The 23,186-nt window shown below is 46.9% G+C and overlaps 1 protein-coding gene across 1 annotated transcript in view; it reads right to left on the reverse strand.

Moving 5' to 3' along the window:
* Nucleotides 1–217: 217 nt before the first annotated feature.
* IL6R (interleukin 6 receptor) overlaps nucleotides 218–23,186 on the reverse strand; it is a 29,455-nt gene continuing 6,486 nt past the window's right edge. Inside the window, exons 2-10 of the mRNA XM_081173676.1 lie at nucleotides 17,266–17,517; nucleotides 14,531–14,654; nucleotides 10,516–10,691; nucleotides 8,154–8,314; nucleotides 7,199–7,346; nucleotides 4,796–4,839; nucleotides 3,818–3,890; nucleotides 3,186–3,282; nucleotides 218–1,979 (exon numbers count right to left, since the gene is read on the reverse strand). Of these exons, the coding sequence (XP_081029802.1) occupies nucleotides 1,760–1,979; nucleotides 3,186–3,282; nucleotides 3,818–3,890; nucleotides 4,796–4,839; nucleotides 7,199–7,346; nucleotides 8,154–8,314; nucleotides 10,516–10,691; nucleotides 14,531–14,654; nucleotides 17,266–17,517 (1,295 nt within the window). The 3' untranslated portion in view covers nucleotides 218–1,759. The remainder of the gene's footprint in view (nucleotides 1,980–3,185; nucleotides 3,283–3,817; nucleotides 3,891–4,795; nucleotides 4,840–7,198; nucleotides 7,347–8,153; nucleotides 8,315–10,515; nucleotides 10,692–14,530; nucleotides 14,655–17,265; nucleotides 17,518–23,186) is intronic.

The following is a 23,186-nucleotide window of genomic DNA, read 5'->3' on the forward strand; positions in this document are numbered from 1 at the left end:
GGGGCAGGATGTTGGGGAAACGAACATGAACGAATCTTAACGGCTCTTTGGCAGAGCCTTCCTTGGCCAGAATCACCTCCGGCGTTTTGCCTCCCCCCATAACCCCTAGATTCATCACAGTCTCCTACGTGGGCGACATCTGAGACACAGGGACACCTTTCACCCAAGCAAGCAGAGAAAGCAGCTAATAGCAAAAAAATAGTCTGACGCTGTGAACTTTAGAAGAAAAAAGTAAATATCAGTTCTGTTGTTCTGCGGCAGGAAAAGAAAAAAAAAGACAGAGTAACGCTGTGTTTTGTAACATCCCAGAGCAGCAAAGTTCCCCGTTGGAGGCAATGAGTTGGAGACTTGTTTACACTGCGGAAAGAGTCCTCCCTTCCCTCTTTTGATGCACGGCAGGGACTGTGGCTAACAAAGCCCCTCGATTTCGAAAGGCCAAATCTTTGTTGCCCCCAGCCAGATTGGGGCCATGTTTTTTCCTCTGCAGGACCAGTGGCACAGCCTTGTGCGTTGCACCCACGACTCAGGGACCGCACACATGCTTTCTGTGATGGAGGAAGTTTGCTGTTGTGCCCAGGTCCTTTTTCAGGCTTCCCATTGGCACAGTTGGCTGGCTTTTGACAGAACAAGATGCTGGACTCGGCCTTGGGGGAGCTCCTGTTGTTCAGTCCGAAACCTTTCCCATGGTAGGGCAGTGAGAAGGACAATTCTGGGACCGACAGTCTAGCTCAGCTAAAAGGCAGTTTTGCACCTGCTCTTTCCAATACATCATAGGACTCTGACTGCACCGGCCCAGCCATAAGGTAGGGTTAGGTGGCTGCCTTGGGGGTGAGTTTCCTGGTGGGCAAGAAGCAGCACCAAATCCCCAGAGGACTACCTGTCTTCTGCCCCCTTCAACCAGGAAAGAGTTGCCAGACAGATCAGTTCCTTTGCGTGAAATCAGGGAAGACCACGAAACGGCACTCTGTCCCGTGGCTCAGCTTTGCGTACAAAAGCCCCCTGGCCCAGTCCTTTGCTTCCCCAGGCTTGGAGAGACTCCCTGTCTGAAACCCTGGAGAGCTGCTGCCAGTCAGTGTAGACAATACTGAGCCAGATGGAGCAGCAGTCTGGCTCGCCTTTGAACCAGGTCACAAAACGTCCTGGGCCAGCCCTGGAATCTGGCCCGGATGCCCTTCCTTGGCATGTAGAAAAGGGCCAACGATTGCTCAAAGTGGTACCCAAAGCCACTTCCTCCATCATCTGCCGCTTCGGGGCTGACAGCTCCGACGACAACAGACAGTTACCTCCCTGACTTAATGAATCCAGGAGGAAAGACGCTTCCTGGAAAGAACTTCCAAAATGTAGGGACAATTTGTTGTCGGTGCCTCCAACTGTTTTCTCCAGCAGTGGGCCGGAAGAAACCTTGCGGCCGTGCGCATCCCCATCATAGAACCCAAGCAGGGACTTGGCATATCTGCAATACCATCTTTGGCTTCAAGGACACTTGAGCTCTTCCTGATGAGCTTGAGCGGCGAACAAAATCTTCGGTGAGCATCTTCGGAGCGGCCTGACTCCAGACAGAAGAGCAGACACCTTCCCTAGATCTCAGCAGCGTGGGTGTTGACGTCAGCGCTACCTGATGACCCAAGGGACTCTCAACGATGTCCCAGGTTCCTTGGCTGTGTTCCTGACGCTCCACATCCTTCAGGTACGTACGGTGCCCACATCTGGGGACGCTGCGGCACCCAATAACCTCCCTAAATCCAACATCTGTCGGCTACTACGGCATCAGGAAATAGTCCGCGTTTGAAACATCGTAGGGGCTGTTTTCCGGGATGCTCGGGGTGTCGACAGAGCTTTCGCTGAAGGGCGAGGCGGGAGGGGAGAGGAGAGGAGATGAACTCAGAGGAGGCTCAGGAGCCATGAGGGTCAGGGAGTGTGGTGGGGCGGTGCTGGGTTTCTCTTCTCCGCAAGGTGACGTCCCCCATTTTTTCCCATACCTGGAACAACCAAAAAAAAAATGGCAGGCTTTGAGATCACATTTTTCCATCACATCCATGGGAGGCCTGGATGGCTTTAAATGCATTTATACACCCTTAAGACTTATACATTTAAGACCCTTAAGACTTATACATTTAAATGCATTTATACACCCTCAATGACTTCCCTTCTTCTCTTTCCATGGTTCATTTCTGCATATCATAAATCCCGGCATCTTTTACATAAACTAAACCATTCAGTATTCCATTGATTATGGCATCCATCAAAACTCATTTACACTGTTGAATTTATCTTAATGCTGCCAACATTTTCAAGTCTACACAATTTCCCCCCATATATTCAATAAACGTTTTCCAATCTTCTTTAAACCTATGTTCTTCTTGTTCTCTTATTCTATATGTTAAGTCCGCAAGCTGCGCATATTCCTTCAGTTTAAGTTGCCATTCTTCTTTGGTTGGGACCTCGCTCGTTTTCCATTTGGGGGCTAACAAAATATGGGCTGCAGTAGTGGCAGACATAAACAACCGTTTTTGACACCTGGGAATTTCAGTCTGAATTATCCCCAACAGAAAGGACATTGGTGGGTTTTTTTGGGGGGGAGTAATAAATAAAATAAATAATAATAATAATAATAATAATAATAATAATAATAATAATAATAATAATAATATAATAATAATAATAATAATAATATAATAATAATAATAATAATAATAATAATAATAATAATAATAATAATAATAATAATAATAATAATAATATATTTATACCCCGCCCTCCCCGGCCAAGACCGGGCTCACATAAACTATGAGATTAACCCCACTCGGTGGACCAAAATGTGGTCTAACACCCCCCCTTTAAAATCCATATCAATGAAAAGGAAATAACTCACTCTGAAACTCACCTACAGGTGGTACCTAACACCAAGGAAATTAGTGCAAATACGCCCAGGAACCTCACCAAAATGCTGGAGAGGGTGCACCTCCACAGGCACATACCTCCACATGTGGTGGGAATGCCCCAAAATCCAACTATTCTGGACAACAGCCGTACGAGAAATATGTAAAATAACTAAGCAGGTATTAGAAATCACCCCAGAACTGGCCCTACTAAACATCTTCCAAGACCAAGGTTTTGTGGATTCACGGCTCCCAGTAATCAACATCCCTCCCCCCAACTCCCGAAAATTAGGTGGTCTTCCTCACCGGAGAATGACTCCAATGACCAAGATGCCAACAATTCCAGTCACGCTTACAGCCATGATGAGGAACAAGTACAGAGGCGTAGAGGCAGCATTTTCCACTAGAAGGGACAAACAATCAGGGAACACAGTTAGGTCAGGCCACCCTCTTCATTTCCCACAATGCCTCCAGCTTTGCACCTCTCTGGGGCAAAGGCAGGGACCCTCAAGTCCAGGGTCCAAATGCGGCTCTCCATCTGGCCCTTGGCCAGGTTGCCCAGCAGGGAATTCGGCCCTCAGTCCAAAAGAGCCTGCCGTGGGGCATTGTGGGAAATCAAAATGGAATCGAATTTGCATTTGTGCCCTAGCTTTTTCTCCAAGGAGTTCAAGGTGGCGTACATAACTCTCCCCCTCTTCCTTTAATCCTCACAACGACCCTGTGAGTTAGGCTAAGCTGAGAGACAGTGTCTGGCCCAAGGTCACCCACAAATAGGGAGCACGGCTATCGCCTGCCATCACCACTAGGGAAGACTACCTGCCAAAGATCCTTGCTCCCATCACCCCCAGCCTTTCGCCCGGGCAATGTCCCCGTATTTTTTGCAGCCCTTGGCATGTATAAAAAGCCATCTTTCTGCAAGCAAGAGGAGGCACACTTACCTGTCGGCTTGCTCATGACAACAGGATGCTCAGAAGTGTACTTGGGCTTAACGGTGGTGGCAAAAGGATCAACCTGCAAGAGAGAGCAAAAAAGAAAAGGGCTGTGAAATATACTCAGAGTCGAGAGTGGATTTCATGCTCTTTCTTCAGCTCATAGAGGTGAGGAAGAATGGAAGTTCCCCCAGAATGTCTGCTTTATATACATTATTTACACAATGGGCCCCACGTGATTGGCTAATTCCGGGATTCACCTGTAGGCCAATCAGATTGCGGATTCACTTCCACCTGGAGCGGGATTGGGTGGCTCCTGTGGTCCATACTGCTGCATTCTGAATCCTATTGTTCTAGGACCAATCAGACTGCTGCCTTTTGGATCCTATTCAACTCAGTACATAACAGGCTGAGTGCAGCCAACTCTGAATAGCTGTATCTCTCCATTTAAAATAAAAGAATAAATAAAATAAATTGTAGCCCTAGGAGGGGAATAGTGTGGGGGTTTCCTAACAACTCTCTGCACCCCTAATGAACTACAGCTCCCAGAATTCTTTGGGTGGAAGCCATAACTGCTTCAAGTGGTGTGGTACTGCTACAGGGCCTAACTTTGGAAAACTGAGAAACCAAAATGAACAGATTATCCATTCTCCCCCCAACCCTGACCCCACTGACTGGGGTTGGTGAGAGCTCCTTGTCCACCCACATCTGGAGGGCCACACCTGAACTTCAGTGACAGGTGGGTAGATTTGGGTTGAATTGTAGGGAAAACACATGGATGGTAAGTGATCTAGAAGTCCCCTCCCTCCAATGTTAGGATTTTACGAACCGCCCCCAACAGACAGTGGAAGCGCAGGAACTCTTTGCTTGTTTTTGAAACTACATCAGAGACTGGAGCGGGGTATATATGGACCGCTTGCAGGGAGGATGTTCCAGCGCTCTGGAGCCACCACCCAAAAGGCCCTGCTTCTCGTGGGAATTATTTACCTCTGAGGGGACCAGCGTGGTTTCTGAGTCGCCGTCCTTGGTTTCTGAAATGCCAAGGAGAAAAAGAAGGGATTGAATAAAAAATAGATCTGGGGGCGAGGCACGGAGAGAGAGAGAGAGAGAGAGAGAGAGAGAGAGAGAGAGAGAGAGAGAGAGAGAGCTGCTTTGTTCGGCTGCAGGGACAAAAATCTATCTTGAAGCTAGACCCACAAGTCTATCTCCTCAGAGCCTAGGCATCAGTGACTCAGGCTTGTGTATGTGTTCTGCTCACCCCATATATATATATATTTTACAAGAGTACCACTTTGCAGGCCCAAAATACATTTCCCTCAACTCCTCAGGAACTACAGCCAGCTTCCACACAACTGATATTAGACGCATGTCCCAAACAATCAGGGATCACATGTTAAATGCACTTAACAGAGGGGTAAAGCAGGGAAGGGGAGCCCGTGGCCCTCCAAACAGACTCCAACTTCCATTAGACCATTGTTTCTTCTAGCCTAGTATTGCCTACACTGACCCGCAGTGGCTCTTTGGAGCTTTGGCATGCAAAGCTGATGTTCTGCGGCTGAATTAGAGGACTGTTAGGAGCCCTACAGACTACAGCCGAGCCAGTCCTGACCTAGCTAACCCCTCGTTCTGCTCCTTGGCAGGTTGCAAAATGGCGACCCTTGTGGGATGTAACATCACAGAAAGCAGTCAAGTACAATATTTCCTGTTTGCCCAGAGTGGACACACAGGGGGATGTTACTGCAGCCAGGAGGACTTCCTGTCACACCTGTTTGGAGCATCCTCCCCCTGCGTGTGACCAGGTAGATGGGCGTGACCCTGGGAGACCCTATAAAGGCCTAGTCATGCAGCCATCTTCCCTTCTCCTTTCGCCTTTCCGCCTCGTTCCATCTTGATGTTTTTGCTGTCTGCTAGCTCTTAGCCAGCAGCACATGGGCTCAGTCCCATATGGTTGATGGCATTTTACCATTGTACTGTGGAGAGTGTATTAACTTATGGTCTGTGTGTGTGGTTTGGGAGCTGAACAGTCAGGGGGAAAACAATGCTGTCCAGGGTTGTAAAGACTGCAGAGAGAATAATTGGGTGCACTCTTCCCACCTTGGATCAAATCTATGCTGTCAGGTGCCATAAGAAAGCGGCAGAGATAGCGCAGGATAGTACGTACCCCGGAAATATCTCTTTCAGCTTCTGCCTTCTGGAAGAAGGCACAGGGTTATAAAGACCAGGACTAGCCGCCTGAGAAACAGTTTCTACCCCAATGCAATTCTGGTTCTAAACACAGTATAAGGAGTCTCTATAGTATATTGTATTTTAAAATGGGGTTTCAGAGTTTTTAGGGGTTTTTGAATGTCTTATGTGGATTTTTCAATTTCATTGTTCTGTATGGGACGATGACAATAAAGATATCGTATCGTATCGGGATGAACCCACACTCTCTTCTGCAACTACAAGCTAAAGCCTGTCTTCAGGATCATACTGTGAACTGAATGTAAGTAAACTTCCTGTTTTCTTAATAGAAGACTGTTGCGTCTTTATTTTTTTTAAGAGGGAACAAAGGGGATTTACCAGGAACAAATCCAGTCTGGATTCTGGACAAGCCAGACTGGATTGCTTAACTCAAGAGATTCAAACGAATCTACCAACTAGCTTCCTGCAATATACAGGGGAATATACTCTGCTACCAGCTCACTAGCGTGAGTGAGGAAGAACAATACAGTGGTGCCTCGCAAGACGAAAAGAATCCGTTCTGTGATTCTCTTCGTCTAGCGGTTTTTTCGTCTTGCGAAGCAAGCCCATTGAAGGATTAGCGGATTAGCGGTATTAGCGGCTTTTAGCGGCTTATCTGCTGATCGGATCAGCTGATAAGCGGCTTAGAAAAAGGGGGGGAAGGGGAAAAAACCAGCAGGAACTCGCAAGACATTGTCATCTTGTGAAGCAAGCCCATAGGAAATTCGTTTTGCGAAGCACCTCCAAAACGGAAAACTCTTTTGTCTAGCGAGTTTTCCGTCTTGCAAGGCATTCGTCTTGCGGGGCACCACTGTACTTAGTCAATACAGTGGTATCTCTGGTTGCGAATGGGATCTGTTCCGGAGGCCCGTTCGTAACCTGAAAAGAATGCAACCTGCGTCTGTGCACGTGCGGGTGGCGATTTGCCGCTTCTGCACATGCGTGTGACGTCGTTTTGCGCGTCTGCGCATGTGCGAGCGGTGAATCCCAGAAGTAATCCTTTCTGGTACTTCTGGGTCGCTGCGGGACACAACCTGAAAACGCGCAACCTGAAGCAAACGTAACATGAGGTATGACTGTATATCCTCTCCTACTATCCACAACATTCCCACAAACCTGCCATATAAGGAAGGGCACAGGAGGGGCAACGGAAAGGGCACTGCCAACCTGTCCAGGGCACCCCAAAGCTCTCCCGGCTCCATTCGCTCCAGATCCCTTGGTTGAATTCTTCCCGGGCCCGCACCTGGATGACATGGCGGGCACCTGGCATCACGTCAGAGATGGTGTAGGCAGTGTATTCGTCCTGAAGGTGAATCTGTAGCCGAGAGAAAGGGAAAGGGGCACAGCTCAGTGGCCTGGCATGCAAAAAGTGCCAGGTTTAATCTGCGGCAGCACCGCCAGGTGAGTCTGGGAGAGACGTCTTTCCCAAAACCCTGGAGAGCTGCTGCCAGTCCGTGTAGGCAATGCTGAGCTAGGCGGACCCAGAGTCAGCGAAAGCCAGATCTTCAATATGGTAGCATGAGGACTGGAAACTTGACATGTAGGGGAAGGACCAGAGCTCAGTTGTACAGCAGGTGTGCTGCATGCAACAGGCTCTCGAGGGAGAGCTGGGGATAGTTCTTCGAACCCCGGGGGTTTGCCACTGCAAATCAGCATAGCCTAGTGGAGAACCTGTGGCCTTCCAGATGCCACAACTCCCATCATCTCTAACCAGTGGCCTGGTTGGCTGGGGCTGATGGGAGTTGTAGTCTGACAACATCTGAAGGGTCACAGGCTCCCCAGCGTCGCTCCATTAAAGTGCATTAAATATGTGGTCCCTGATTGGTTGGGATATGTGTCCAGGACAGGGATGGGGAGCCTGCGACCCTCCAGATGTCGCTGGACTACAAATCCAATCATTGGCCATGCTGGCTGGGGATGATGGGAACTGTAGTCCCAACAACGCCCAGCGGACCACAGGTTTCCCCGCCTCTGGTCTAACGAAAGATGCAGCCAAGAGGCATACAGGAAGTAAGGTGGGGACCCCAATTATTCCTGCATCCTGAAATCGAGGACTGCAACTTGTACAGGTTCAGAGAATGCCTGCCCTCCCCTAATCCCAAAATCAAAAGTAAGGGCAGACCTTGTTGTACGCTGTTGAGGCTTCCACCCGGTAGCGGATCTCGAACTGCAGGCGGAAGAAGGAGGAACCCCAAGAGGGGGGTTTGCGCCAGGTCACAAACAGTTTGCGGGGGTGCAGCTCCACGTTCCTCACCTCCACGTCGACTGGTGGGTCTGGCTTCACTGGGGGGGGGGGGAGAGATCAGCCAGAAAGGTTTAAAAAAACTGATACTACCCTTGCTGGTACCTTTCCCAGGAAAATCAGAGGCTCACTATGTCAGGTTCCTATTGGAAGACCGGACAAATGCTAGAACATTAGCAGTAGCAAAGGTTTTATCGGTGGTTGCAAGAACAAATAATCCCTATATTCTGAACAAAATGCTTGTTTAACCTGGAGGTAGGCTGTATGAATTGTATATTGCTTTGTAATGATTTGTTGGGTCTCTGGACCCTAATAAAGATTGATGATGATAATCAGGTTTAAAAAAGGAGAAAGGAAAGTCTCTCTCTCTCTCTCTCTCTCTCTCTCTCTCTCACACACACACACACACACACACACACTCACTCTCTCGACTGTTTTCTGCAACATGTCATCGATGCAATAATGGAGCATTTGTGCTGGATTCATGCTGGGCCAGAGTATCCAAAGAGAACCAAACTCCCTTTCCCACAGACAACACATTCATAATTAGAAAAACGAGACTTGGTTCATTCACATCTTGACTACTGCAGTATAGCTTTCTCTCTTTGATTTCTTTTCCTATTCCTTCTATTGTACATAACATAACTGGTGTATGTGCACAGACATGCATATATTTTTTAAACTAAATGGCCAATGGTATATTTTGATCAACATCATATGGAGATGGGGTTGTAAAAACAAACTGGTCTGTGAAAATGCCCCTTTCCTCCATGGCATGCTCCTCTAACTTTTATCTTTAGAGTCCAGTAAGTTATTTTGCTCTCATTGTAGAAAAACAAAAACCTTGCATACCTTATTTGATTCGATAATTTCAATGGTTTTCTTTTATCGCTGCACAACCAAGGATGATTTTATAACTTTTCTGTATGTAGCTGTTACATGCAGAGCAATCTTTCTTTAAGTAGGGGTAAATTACTCAAAACAAAAATTTGATCTTGGATAGTTTTCCCTTCAAGTAAAGCGTCTTGTTGTTTAAATAAACTTCTCGTTTAAAATAAAAACAAAACATACAACCCGAAGGGATCTTTCAGCAAGCATTTTAAGCAATGGTTTCTTTGAATTCTGAGGGCCACAGTCCCTCCTGGCAAGCTTCCAAGGGCCGCATGCCTGTGATGCACAGGGCCAGAAGCAAAATGGGAGGAGCGATATGTAAATTTTACTTCTGTCCCATAGGCTAGACTCTACACACACTCATGCGCAAGACAGCCGCCTCCTGCATGACTTTGTCTCATCCTCTTTTAAAACCATCTGGGTTGGTAGCTATCGTCCCCTGCAGCTGGGAGTTCCGCAGTGTAACTATGCACTGCGTGAAGAAGGACTCTCTTTTACCTTTCCCGAATCTCCTGACCTTCAGCTTCATTAAAAAGGTAAAGGGACCCCTGACCATTAGGTCCACTCGTGGTCGACTCTGGGGTTGTGGCGCTCATCTCGCTTTATTGGCCAAGGGAGCCGGCGTACAGCTTCCAGGTCATGTGGCCAGCATGACTAAGCCGCTTCTGGAGAACCAGAGCAGTGCACGAAAACGCCGTTTACCTTCCCGCCGGAGCAGTACCTATTTATCTACTTGCACTTTGATGTGCTTTCGAACTGCTAGGTTGGCAGGAGCAGGGACCGAGCAACGGGAGCTCACCCCGTCGTGGGGATTCGAACTGCCGACCTTCTGATTGGCAAGCCCTAGGCTCTGTGGTTTAACCCACAGCCCCACCCGCGTCCCTCAGCTTCATTAGATGCTCACAAATTCAGATGTTATGAGAGAGTGAGAAAAACCTCTCTCTGTCGACCATCCTTGGAAGGAAGGTGATAAGAGTTCACGGTCGCTTCCCAGCCGTGTCAAACCATTCACGGCACATGAGGGGAATGACCAGGGCTCGGGAAGGATTCCGAGGGCCAAATGGAGAGATCTGGGGGGCCGCAGACTGATGCTCCCCCAGTCCTGATTCTACACTTTATAGAATTATGGAATTGGTGGAAAGCACCAATTTTTGCCCCATGTGGGGCTCAAAAACACAGCCCTGAGATCAAGAGTCTCATACGTCCAGGAATATTTGGGAGAATTTGCAAGCATCAAAAATGTGCAGGGAGGAGAGTCGGGGGCAGGCAGATTCGCTCCAGCTCCAGCACAACATGCGCCCTGGCACATGGCATACCAGCCCTCATTCAGAGTAAAGGTGCTGCTACTCACACAGATTTTCGGTGCTGATGAAACTGTGGCTGCTCAGGGCTCCCGCCAGGTTGAAGATGCAGACGGACAACTTCAGGATGTGCACGTCGTCGGCGATTCCTTCGATGCGGCAAGAGAACTTCTGGGACTTGGTGTAATAGCGGCAGGGCTGCTCGACGCGGTTCACCCCGACGAAACTAGGGGACACGGGGGGAAAGTGTGATAGGAATTTTGAGGTCTTAGATATATGGCAATCTTCATAACCGCACGTACATAGATCAGCACAGGAAGACCGACCTGAAGCCATTTTGATTCCTAAACTGAGCAAATGTTTTCTATGCATGGTCAAACTGGAAAAGCCTCCCCATTGTCTTTTCCTTCACAAATCCTGTCTTAAGGGTATGACTGTGTTTGAATAGGGTGTGAGCCTGTGACCTGGCCCAGGAACTACCGTATTTTTTGCTCTATAAGACTCACTTTTTCCCTCCTAAAAAGTAAGGGGAAATGTGTGTGCGTCTTATGGAACGAATGCAGGCTGCACAGCTATCCCAGAAGCCAGAACAGCAAGAGGGGTTGCTGCTTTCATTGCACAGTGATCCCTCTTGCTGTTCTGGCTTCTGAGATTCAGAATATTTTTTTTCTTGTTTTCCTCCTCCAAAAACTAGGTGCATCTTGTGGTCTGGTGCGTCTTATAGAGCGAAAAATATGGTAAGTATTTATCACTACAAAAGAATGGCCGGGCTCCCCAGGCAATCCAATCAAGTAACCTTCCAGACAGGAGATAAACAAGGACAGGAGAAAAACAACATTCAAATTTTTGTTTTAAGACCGCCTTTTCTGTGATGTAGGTGTGATGTATCTGAGGGGTGGTCTTAGGTTACACCCCTTCTGTGATGTACCGTATGTATGATGTTACTGGGGGTGGTCTTGATCTACAAGGTGGCAATTTCAAAAGTCTTTATAAGGCCTTGCACAGCATTTTTCTGGGTCCCTCCTCTCTCCTGCGGGTGAGCGGAGCACCCTGTTGCAACAGATGAATAAAGATCAAGCTTACAAGCTGCTTTGCTTCTCAATATTCTCTGGTTGGCCTCTGTTATTCTCTCCTACCAATAGGGAACCTACGTAAGGACTCTATATGGGCTCTTGGATACCCCATAAGGAAAAAAGGGCAATTTTTATTTACAACAAAAGCACATGGAATGCTCAGCCAGAGGAAGGGAAGACACTGGATCTTGCCGCGATTGAGCATAGCTGGCATGGAAATGCCATGCCTCGCCAGCTACAGCGCATGACAGCGGCCAATCAGCAGACCCTGCCTTGAAATTAATGGGCGCAGCTGGCGGAAGGCCGGTTGATTGCAACGGATCTTCTCTGCGGGTAATCAAGGCTGGTATGCACTGTGCATTTAAAGCACATGTGTGTGTGTGTGTGTTTTCTATTCATCTTGCACTTAACAGCAGACCCACCTAATCTGCACTTCCCAAAACAATGTGCCGATTGAAACACAGCCATGCTTTTGAAACTTGCATGTCTCCAAATTTTGCAACAGGAACAAAAAAACACATATACTGTACTTCAATAAGGCGTGGGTAAAAAAATGCACACACTGGCGAAATCGTCATGCGAAATCGTTCCTTTGTGCGCTCAAAAATAAAATAAAATGTGCCTATTAAGGAAAATTACAAACTGTGTAATTTCACTATACTGGGCATATTAATCGCCTTCTAAGCTACCGTCTCAAGGCGATTCACACATCAGATAAATTAAAAATAGTTAAAAGCACAAAACAACTGATGCATTTCAAACGGATACATTTCAAACAAGACGGAAACCCTAATAAACGGCCCTTGTGATTCAAGACTCATTGATCTAGCTGGGAAAGCCTAACAGAACAAAAATGTTCTGACTCTCCTTCCCCGAAGATTCACGGCAATCAATAACTTAGTCAGTAGAGCATGATTTCAGGGTTGTGGGTTCAAGCCTAGATGATCCTTGTGGTCTCTTCCAAATTGTTATAAGAATGCTAAGGTCTCAAATATAAATTAAATGTTCATAAATGTACAATGCAAACATATACATAAGTATATTAACCATGTGTCTGAAATAGTATAGGAGAGTAACCCTGAAGCCATTTTAACTCTCCCAATGACCTCAGATGCAGTAAGGGAGGCATATGGGGAAAGCCTTCCCATTGTCTTTTTGCTTGCAAATCCTGTGTTAAGGACACATTTGTATATGAATAGGGTGAGCCTGTGACCTGGATTCAGGAACTAAAGAATTAACCATCATAAAAGAGTGGCCAGGCTGCCCAGGTAATGCAGCCAGTGACCATTATTAGATATCCTCGCAAATAGGATTTCTGCTGTAGACCACCTCCTTCTGTGATGTACTGTATTTTTCGCCCTATAGGACACACTTTCCCCCCTCCAAAAATGAAGGGGAAATGTGTGTGCGTCCTACGGGGCGAATGCAGGCTTTCGCTGAAGCCTGGAGAGGGAAAGGGGTCGGTGCGCACCGACCCCTCTCGCTCTCTAGGCTTCAGGAAGCTCTGCGCAACCCTCGGGAGACCGGCTCCAAGGGTTGCGCAGAGCTGCCTGCAGTCCCGGGATCAGCGCAGCTCTACGTGGCCACCGGGAGCCGGGCGCGAAGTCCCGCCCCGCTCCAGATGGCCGCGCAGAGCTGCCTGCCGTCCTGGGATCAGCGCAGCTCTGCGCGGCCACCGGGTGCCGGGGGCGAAGCCCCGCCCCGCTCTGGATGGCGGTGCAGAGCTGCCTGCAGTCCCGGGAACAGCGCACTTCTCCCCATCGCCAGCCCCACAAGCTCGGGGGACAGCGGGGAGGCAGAGCGTGCCTTCCCACTGTTCCCCGACCTGGTTCTTCCAGCCCCGCACCTGGGGGGGAAATAATTTTTTCCCCCTTTATTTCCCCCCCAAAACACTAGGTGCGTCCTATGGGCCGGAGCGTCCTATGGGGCGCAAAATACGGTATGTATGATTTTTTTGGGGGGGTGGTCTTCAGCTACAGGGTGGGCAATTTCATAAGTCTGTATAAGAGCTTGCGCACCATTGTTCAGGGTTCTCCTCCCTCCTGAGTTTGGTGAGTGGGGACCCTGTTGCAACAGTTGAATAAAGATCAGGCTTACTAGCCGCTTTGCTTCTCAATACTCTCTGGTCAGCCTCTGTTATTTTCTCCTACCGATAGGGAACCCACTTAAAGACTCTATACGGGCTCTTGGATAGCCCATAAGGAAAAAGGAGCAGTTTTTTCTTTTAACAAATTCTATGATTCTATCTTCTAGGTGATAGATGAGGCAGTCTGTGGCGATCACACAGGGTCCCCGGACGTTCCACCGTCTATTGATCCCTGTGCCACCACTTTATTTCTCGCTGCCACCACCCAGGCCCTACCTGGGACAATACTGAGTCCAGTCAGGGTTAAAATGGAACATAAACTTCTGTTTATGTATTGCAGTTTAACAAGCGTGTGGTTTCATAAACGGTATCGGTCCATTACAATCATGGGGTGCCTATCCAGACCTATAACTTCCGCTACCTGCTCTCACTCACTAAACCACCTCTCAGATATTTGCTTGTCTTCCTAGCCCCTAACTGTTCCTGACTCAGCTTATTTCGCTACACTAACTCAACCTACCCACAGACTATCCCAATTCGCTCCCACTCCAACCAACCACCCAACTCCCAACAAACGCCTCCCTGAGCTGGTTTTATAGTCCCTCTGACTCCACCCCCCTGGGTTCTGATTGGGTAACCTGTTTAACTATTTCACCTCCAGCACTCTCATATGTTAACATCACACAGTCTCTCTGCTGATATCTAGTAGGGTAAATTAGCATTGGAATACCGAAAAATTCCCATCAGGATTTACTTTATCAGCGCAAACCGATGTGGAAATATAGAAAAGCGAACTCACGATCGGGATGGGAATGACAGGGTTGCCCATTGCTAACCCAACAACCCCGACATCCCTCATATCATATCCGCTCCCACGGTTTAAATGTTTCCCCAGCCTCCACTCACTTTTTCTGCACCCACATCCTGGCTTTGGTGTGGGTAGACATCCCACGAGGCGTCTTCCACTCACAGAAAATGTCCTTGGCTAAGCTCTTTCGGAAGCAAGTGAAGTTTGGCGCCTCTGGCGGTTCTGAAAAGGGGGAAGAGACTGTTACATGGGGGCAGGATAGGCAGCCTTCCGCATATGCTCAGGAACTCCAGCGCTGGCTAGTTAGTTCAGTTTAACAAAGTTCACCAGATTGGAAAAATCTAAATTGGAAATAGAACTGTTAGAACCTAAAGTTAAGATCTTGTCAAAAATGTATAACTTGCTGTTGAAATGGAATACTCAGGATGAAACGGTTAAATCGGTCATGATTAAATGGGCACAAGATGTTGGACATAATATTATGTTTGCTGACTGGGAACAGTTGTGGACCACCGGAGTGAAATTTACGGCATGTAATGCCTTAAGAGAAAATATTATGAAAATGATATATAGGTGGTACATGACCCCAGTCAAGCTTGCAAAAATCTACCATTTGCCCGATAATAAATGTTGGAAATGTAAAGAAACTGAAGGTACATTCTTTCACCTTTGGTGGACGTGCCCAAGGATTAAGGCTTTCTGGGAGATGATATATAATGAACTGGAAAAGGTATTTAAATATACCTTCCTGAAGAAACCAGAGGCCTTTCTCCTGGGCATGGTCGGCCAATTGGTGTTAAAGAAGGATAGAACTTTTTTTATGTACGCCACAACAGCAGCAAGAATACTGATCGCAAAGTACTGGAAGACACAAGACCTACCCACTTTGGAAGAATGGCAGATAAAGCTGATTGACTGTATGGGATTGGCAGAAATGACTGGCAGAATCCGTGACCAGGGAGAAGAGTCGGCAGAAGACGATTGGAAAAAATTTAAGGACTATTTACAAAAATATCGCAAAATTAAGGAATGTTGAATGATGTTGGATTGGAATTAAGTGGTTTCAAGCTGTAACTATGATAAAATGGTTTTCTTTTTCTTTAAGTAAGAATTTGAAGTTATAATAAATTAAGATGTTGAGATAAGGATTTGCTGTATAAACAACTTAATCTGGGGATAAAAGAAGGGGAGGTATGAGGAGGTCGGGGAAATAAGCTATAAGAAAATAGGCTGTGAAATTTATGTATTTTTTCATATTTTTATGTTTGTTTTTTCTTTTTTGTTTGTATAAAATTGGAAACTTAAATATCTTATATAAAAAAACAAAGTTCACCAGATTCCCTCTGTATATGCAAAGGTCTGGCTTGTTTCGTTCCTCATTTCACTTGCATGTGCCATCTTCTCAAAGCTAAAACCATGCGCAAGGCTGCTTACCCTATGGGATTTATTTTTTATTTTTACAAAATTACAAAAGCATTCCTAAAGAACAAACCAAACATCAAAAAGTGTGCAGCCCAACAATTTGCACATGAATTACAGTAAGATCCAAGATAAAGACATGGAATAAAGTGTATCAATAAAAGGGGGGGGAACGGTCAAAAGCGGCTGCAGATTCTCCTTCATCAGAGATTTTTTAAGCAGAGGTTGGATGGCCACCCGTCAGGGATGCTTTAGCCGCACCGGGTGGGTCTAGATGACCCTCAGGGTCCCTTTCGATTCTGCAATTTTACGATTCTATAATACCCTAGCCCAAGAGTGTGTTCAGCAGCCTCAGCCTCTGCAGCTGGGGTCCCAATTTGTCTATATAGAAGCTTTATTCTCTATAATGATGAAACTCACAGGTAGAGAACACATTTTAAATTATTATTATTATTATTATTATTATTATTATTATTATTATTATTATTATTATTATTATTACCCTGCCCATCCAACTGGGTTGCCCCAGCCACTCTGGACAGCTTCCAACAAATATAAAAGCATAATACATATTTTCTTATTTGTTTATATATAATATAATATATAATTATTATATGGAAATGGAATCTTTGGAAGAGTCCATGATTTTTTTAAAAAACAAGCTTTTATTTATACTTTTCAAATTTATACATTTCATTAATTTTACAATCATTTTAACATTGCAGTGTTTGACCTCCTTCCCCTTCTTTCTGCAGTTCCTTAAATTTATTTTTAAACTATCTTCTGCATATCCAAATTCATTTAATTTGCTCGTTTAATTACCTACTTTGAATTAAATGATCCACTCTTATGAAACTGCAGGTTATTGCAATAATCCTGCCAATGTTTCTTTCTGTTTGCAATTTATCTGTAAATTACACACACACACACACACACACACACACACACACACACACACACACACACTCTCTTTCTTATCCCTTTGGAGCTATGCTGTATCTCTGTAATTCTCTTTCCAGGCTGTGGCGTTTTACGGTTTAAATGTCTGGTTCTTATTTTATTTCTCTTTGTTATGTTGCGCTATTTATTATTATCATTATTATCGTTATTATTAGTTAACAAATCATATATCCCCTAAAGCATCCGAGCCACACCAGGAAGCATCTCCCATCCTTCCCAGGCGAACAGAACACGAATAACAAGTGATTATACCGTTGCCCGAGGAGGGTGCAATGGGGGGCGGGGCGGAGGAGGGGGCGTGCTCTGGAGAGAGGGGGCGTGGTCACGAGGAATCCCGAGGGCCAGGTGGAGAGGTTTGGTGGGCCACATTGGGCCTGAGATCCCCCTGTCCTGGCTCAAGCCCTGGGAAATCCATTCCAAGGAAGAGGGAGGGCAGTAAAAGTGTCTCCCTCACCTTCTACCATCAGGCGCAGGGAGCAAAGGAGTCGGCGGCTGTCGGTGTAGCAAGCGTAGCGGCCGGAGTCACTGAAATACACCGACGGCAGGAAGAGGCTGGGTCCGGGGATCACCTGCCTGCCGGTGGATGCACTCAGGTTCCTTCCATTGAACATCCAGTGCACCTGAGTGATGTTCTCTAGCTCCCCCTCCAGGCAGGGCAGGGTGACGTTCATCCCTGGCTGAACCAGAATCGTATTGGGAGACACAGCTGGGGGTGGAAATAATGAGGAAAGAAGAGGAAAAAAATGGTTGTCAGGTGATTTCCCCAGAGTCGTTTATCCTCTCTTCCCCAAGCTGAACCAAATAGAGTAATACCTCGGGTTACAGACGCTTCAGGTTGCGTGTTTTCGGGTTACGGGCCGCCGAAACCTGGAAGTACTGGAACAGGTTACTTCCGGGTTTCGGCAGCCGCGCATGTGCAGAAGCACTAAATCGCACTTTGCGCATGTGCAGAAGTGCCGAATCGCAAGCCGCGCGTGCGCAGACGCACTGCTGTGGGTTGCGAACGCTGCGGGTTGCGAATGTGCATCCCACACGAATCACGTTCTCAACCCAAGCGTCCACTGTATACAGAAATCATAGAATCGTAGGGCTAGAAGGGACCCTGAGGATGGTCTAGTTCAGGGGTCTGCAACCTTCAAGACAAAAATAGCCACTTGGACCCGTTTCCGAAGAAAAAAACAACTGGGAGCCGCAAAACTCGTCATTATAAAAATAACTTTTTTGTCACTTTTTTATTATTTCTTTGTTTGACCCCTCAGAATTACTCCTCCTCATAGAAATAAACGTTAAATTAACAAGTTACCTTTTTTTGGTGTGTGTGTTCTTCACTCCCCTTCAAAACAGTGACCAGCGCACATGCCCCCTTTCAATGCAGTGACCAGTGTACATGCCCCTTACAATGTAGCGGGCGGGCGGGCAGGAAGGTGACGTCGGGACGGTGCGTGACTAACGCATGCACCGCCCCCATGCGACGTCACAGCCAGTACAGCGCCCGCCACAGTGGGGAGTGTCGGGGCGCACAATGCGCCTCCTCCCCTCGCTAGTATCCATCCCGGAGCCATGGCAAAGGTGTAAAAGAGCCACATGCGGCTCCGGAGCCGCGGGTTGCAGACCCCTGGTCTAGTTCATGAATATGCAGCTGTCACACACAGGGATGGAGAACCGGGCGCAAGCTAGCAAAATGAATTTCAATAGGGACAAATGTTCAGATTCTGCACTTCAGCAGGAAGAACCATGTGCACAAATATAGGATGGGGGAACACCTGGATTACTAGCCGTAAATGTGAACAGGATCTTGGGTTCTTGGTGGGCCACAAGCTTAGCATGAGTCAACAGCAGCCCCCAAAAAGGCTAATGCTATTCTAGGCTGCATCAACAGAAGTCAAGTGTCCAGATCAAGGGAAGTCATGTTGTTGTTGTTTAGTCGTTTAGTCGTGTTCGACTCTTCGTGACCCCCTGGACCAGAGAACGCCAGGCCCTCCTGTCTTCCACCGCCTCCCACAGTTTGGTCAGACTCATGCTGGTAGCTTTCAGAACACTGTCCAACCATCTCGTCCTCTCTCGTCCCCTTCTCCTTGTGCCCTCCATCTTTCCCAACATCAGGGTCTTTTCCAGGGAGTCTTCTCTTCTCATGAGGTGGCCAAAGTCTTGGAGCCTCAGCTTCAGGATCTGTCCTTCCAGTGAGCACGCAGGGCTGATTTCCATCAGAATGGAGAGGTTTGATCTTCTTGCAGTCCACGGGACTCATAGTACCACTCTATTCTGCCTTGGTCAGACCACACCTGGAGTCCTGTGTCCAATTCTGGGCACCACAATTTAAGATGGATGTTGACAAGCTGGAAGGTGCACAAAGGAGGGTGACCAAGATGATCAAGGGTCTGGAAACTAAGCCTTAAGAGGAGCATTTGAAGAAGCTGGGTATGTTTAGCCTGGAAAAGAGGAGACTGAGAGGAGATATGATAGCCATCTTCAAATATCTCAAGGGCTCTCCCATGGAGGAGGGAGCATGCTTGTTTTCTCCTGCTCTGGAATGTAGGACTCGAACCCTTGGCTTCAAGTTTCAAGAAAGGAGATTCCGACTAAACATTTGAAAAAACTTTCTGACAGCAAGAGCTTTTCGGCAGTGGAACAGGTTCCCACAAGAGGTGGTGGACTCTCCTTCCTTGTCATAATAATAATAATATAATCATTTATTATTTATGTCCCACCCATCTGGCTGAGTTTCCCCAGCCACTCTGGGCAGCTCCCAATCAAATGTACAGCATTAAATATTAAAAACTTCCCTGAACAGGGCTGCCTTCAGATGTCTGTTAAAGATAGGATAGCTGCTTATTTCCTTCACCCTCCAGGGAGGGTGTTCCACAGGGGGGCCACTACCGAGAAGGCCCTATGTCTGGTTCCTTGTAACCTCACTTCTCACAGCAAGGGAACAGCTAGAAGGCTCTCAGCGCTGGATCTCAGTGCCCGGGCTGAATGATGGGGGTGGAGACGCTCCTTCAGGTATACTGGACCAAGGCCGTTTAGGGCTTTCAAGGTCAGCACCAACACTTTGAATTGTGCTTGGAAACGTACTGGGAGCCAATGTGGTCCTGGCGGCCAGTCCCAGTCACCAGTCTAGCTGCCGCATTCTGGATTAATTGCAGTTTCCAGGTCACCTTCAAAGGTAGCCCCACGTGGGAGCGCATTGCAGTAGTCATGGACGCTTTAGCTGAGATTCCTGCATTGCAGGGGGTTAGACTGGATGACCCTTGGGGTCCCAACTCTAGGATTCTATGAACCTGCAACCTTGGTGTTATCAGCACCACACTGTAACCAACTGAGCTATCCAGGCTGACTTCAACACATTAAGATAGATAGATAGATTAGATAGATAGATACAGTGGTGCCTCGCAAGACAAATGCCTCGCAAGACGGAAAACCCGCTAGACGAAAGGGTTTTCCATTTTGGAGGTGCTTCGCAAAACGAATTTCCCTATGGGCTTGCTTCGCAAGACGAAAATGTCTTGCGAGTTCCTGCGGGGTTCCCCCCCCCCTTTCCCCAAGCCGCTAAGCCGCTTATCAGCTGATCCGCTAAGCCGCTAATCAGCTGATCCGCTAAGCCACTAAACCGCTTATCAGCTGATCCGCTAAGCCCGCTAAGCCGCCAATAGCGCTAATCCGCTAAGCCGCCAATGGGCTTGCTTCGCAAGACGAAAAAACCGCAAGGCGAAGAGACTCACGGAACGGATTCTTTTCGTCTTGCGAGGCACCACTGTAGATCAGAAATTAAATAAATGATATGGGAGGGGGGGAACAAAACGATCAAACGGCCCTGGAGCAACTCCCGCATGTAGGAAATCCCCTGGTGGGGAATCTTTTTCAGTCCCCTCTGAGCCAGCGTCCGAGGGCCACATGCCAGCAGTGCTCAGGGCCGGAGGGGAAAGTTTGTGGAGCAGTAAATGTACATTTTCCCCTTTGTACAGTAGATTAGTTTTGACACCCTCCCTCGCAGGTCCCCTTCTGTCTGTCCTCCATCTGAGCAAGGCAGAGGCACGATCAGAGTTCAAGGATGCCATCCCAATCAGGAAGGAAATGTTCAGCAGGCAAGGCGAGGCCAGGCTTGGGGAGAGGGGCTGTGGCTTGGGGACAGTGTCAAGGGCCAGAGGGAAAAGTCTGGGGGGCCACAACTCCATTCCTGGGTTGCGGGGCTTGGAGGCTTCTAAGCTTGGAGGACAGGGTCGAAATCTTAGGAAAGATACAGGGAGAGAGACAAAATTTAAGAATACAATATATATAAAATACGATATATTAGATATTTAGTATGATGAAGGATTTGCATTATGGCAAGTAGTTATGGTTAGTAGAGTAAGAGATTAAGGATGTCACGCGTGTACAAATGTACAGCGGAACTTTGGTTTTCGAGCCTCTCAAAAGCCAAATGTTTCGGTTTTCGGACGTCGAAAACCCAGATGTAATCGCTTCCGTTTTCAAACATGCCTCAGAAGTCGAATGGCTTCTGAGGTGCGTTTCTCAATTTTCTCAATTGAATTTTCCAACTGCCCGTGGCGCCTCGGTTGTTGAATGTTTCAGAAGTCGAACCATCTTCCAGAACGGATTATGTTCGACAACCGAGGCTCCACTGTAGTATTATTATTATTTAACCTGCCTTTCCCCATAAGGTCAAGGGCAGGTCCCAACCATTTAAAATACAACATTAAAAACATTATATATCAATTTGGATCTACATTATTTGAGCTTTACGGAGCACATGCTGCATTTTGTAGAAATAAGTTTCAAAAAAGTAAAGTAGAGGTGTATCAAATTCTGGGTGGTGTAGTGAAAGTGGACAGAGAGAGACCATTTCCCCCGAATAGTGGAACCAAGAAGGGTCATTCAGCGAAGCTGAAGGTTGGGACAGTCAGGGCAGGCAGAAGGGATGACTGCTCACAGCGCATGGCTGAACTATGGAACTCTCTGCCACAAGAGCCACTGATGGAGAGTTGCCAGTGTGCTCAGGTCCTGTTTGAAGGTTCCCTGTTGAGGCATCCGGTTGGCCGCTGTGAGAGAAAGATGCTGGACTGATTGGGCCTTTATTAAGTCCAACCCATCAGGGCTCTGAACCTCAGCTCCTTGGAACCACGAGTGGGGAAATAATAATATAATAATAACAATTTATTACTTATACCCTGCCCGTCTGGCTAAGTTTCCCCAGCCACTCTGGGTGGCTCCCAATCAAGTGTTAAAAACAGTACAGCGTTAAAAGTGCTATAGGCCTGGATATTAATAGGCAATATATTAATAGGCAATAGGATATTAATAGGCAATATGATATTGATATTGATATTAATATTAATATTAATAGGCAAGATGTTAATAGGCAAGATGTTAAATTGTTCTTATATGCAACAATAGCAGCAAGAATATTGTTAGCCCAGAAATGGAAGCAAGAAGAAATTCCGACAAAAGAAGAATGGCAGACGAAATTAATGGACTATGCAGAATTAGCTAAAATGAGAGGAAGGATTCAAAACCTTCCGGACCAGAGATTTACAGAAGATTGGAAGTATATGAATTACTTGAAGAGCAACTGTAATCAACAAATTACGCTAGTAGGACTACAAGATGTTTGGTAAGGAGGAATATACGAAGTGTTACAAAGTAGAAAAAGATAGAGATAATTGCTTATGAGTTTGAAATGTAATAGGGAAGATAAGAAATGCATACTAAGAGATTAGATTGGAAAATTTTCAGACAGGACTGATGGAAGTCAAAAAATTGAATAAGATGTAAAAGTATGTTTAATTACTGTTGAAAATGGTATGTTAAAAACTAATAAAAAATTATATTAGAAAAAAAAACGAGTAGGGAAAGTGTTGTTGCGCTTGTTTCCTGTTTACATCTGTAGACATCAGGTTGGCCACTGTGAGAACAGGACAGGGGCCTCGGATGGGCTGCTGGCCTGATCCTGCAAGCTCTTCTTCCTATTTCTAAGCTGGAGAAAGGGGCAAGGCTAGCAGCCATCTGGCGTCCGAAAGCAGAAGGTCTCCCAGGAGGATATGCTGCAACATTTTGTTGCAAACCCCACTTTCCCACACAGTTTACATAAACAAGCCAGGCAGATTAATTCATTCTGGCTGATTGGTAACCTGTTTGTGTGTCGGGGGGGGGGAAGGGGGGGCACAGTCACCTCCGCACTGCTTTGCCCACCCAGTAAATATTGACAAAAGCTACCTTCACCTTTCCAGGAGTGGTATCCTAGCAACAGGAAAGGACACGCTGTGCAGGGGGAAAGCACCCCCCCACCTTGCTCTATGGAGCCCCTCCAGTGGCGAAATCCACCACTTAGCATGAGTGGTACCCAGGTTACATCAGAGGCCCTCATCCACAGCATACAGT

Source organism: Podarcis bocagei (assembly GCF_964188305.1).
Source record: "Podarcis bocagei genome assembly, chromosome: 16".
In the NCBI taxonomy this organism is placed as follows: domain Eukaryota; kingdom Metazoa; phylum Chordata; class Lepidosauria; order Squamata; family Lacertidae; genus Podarcis; species Podarcis bocagei.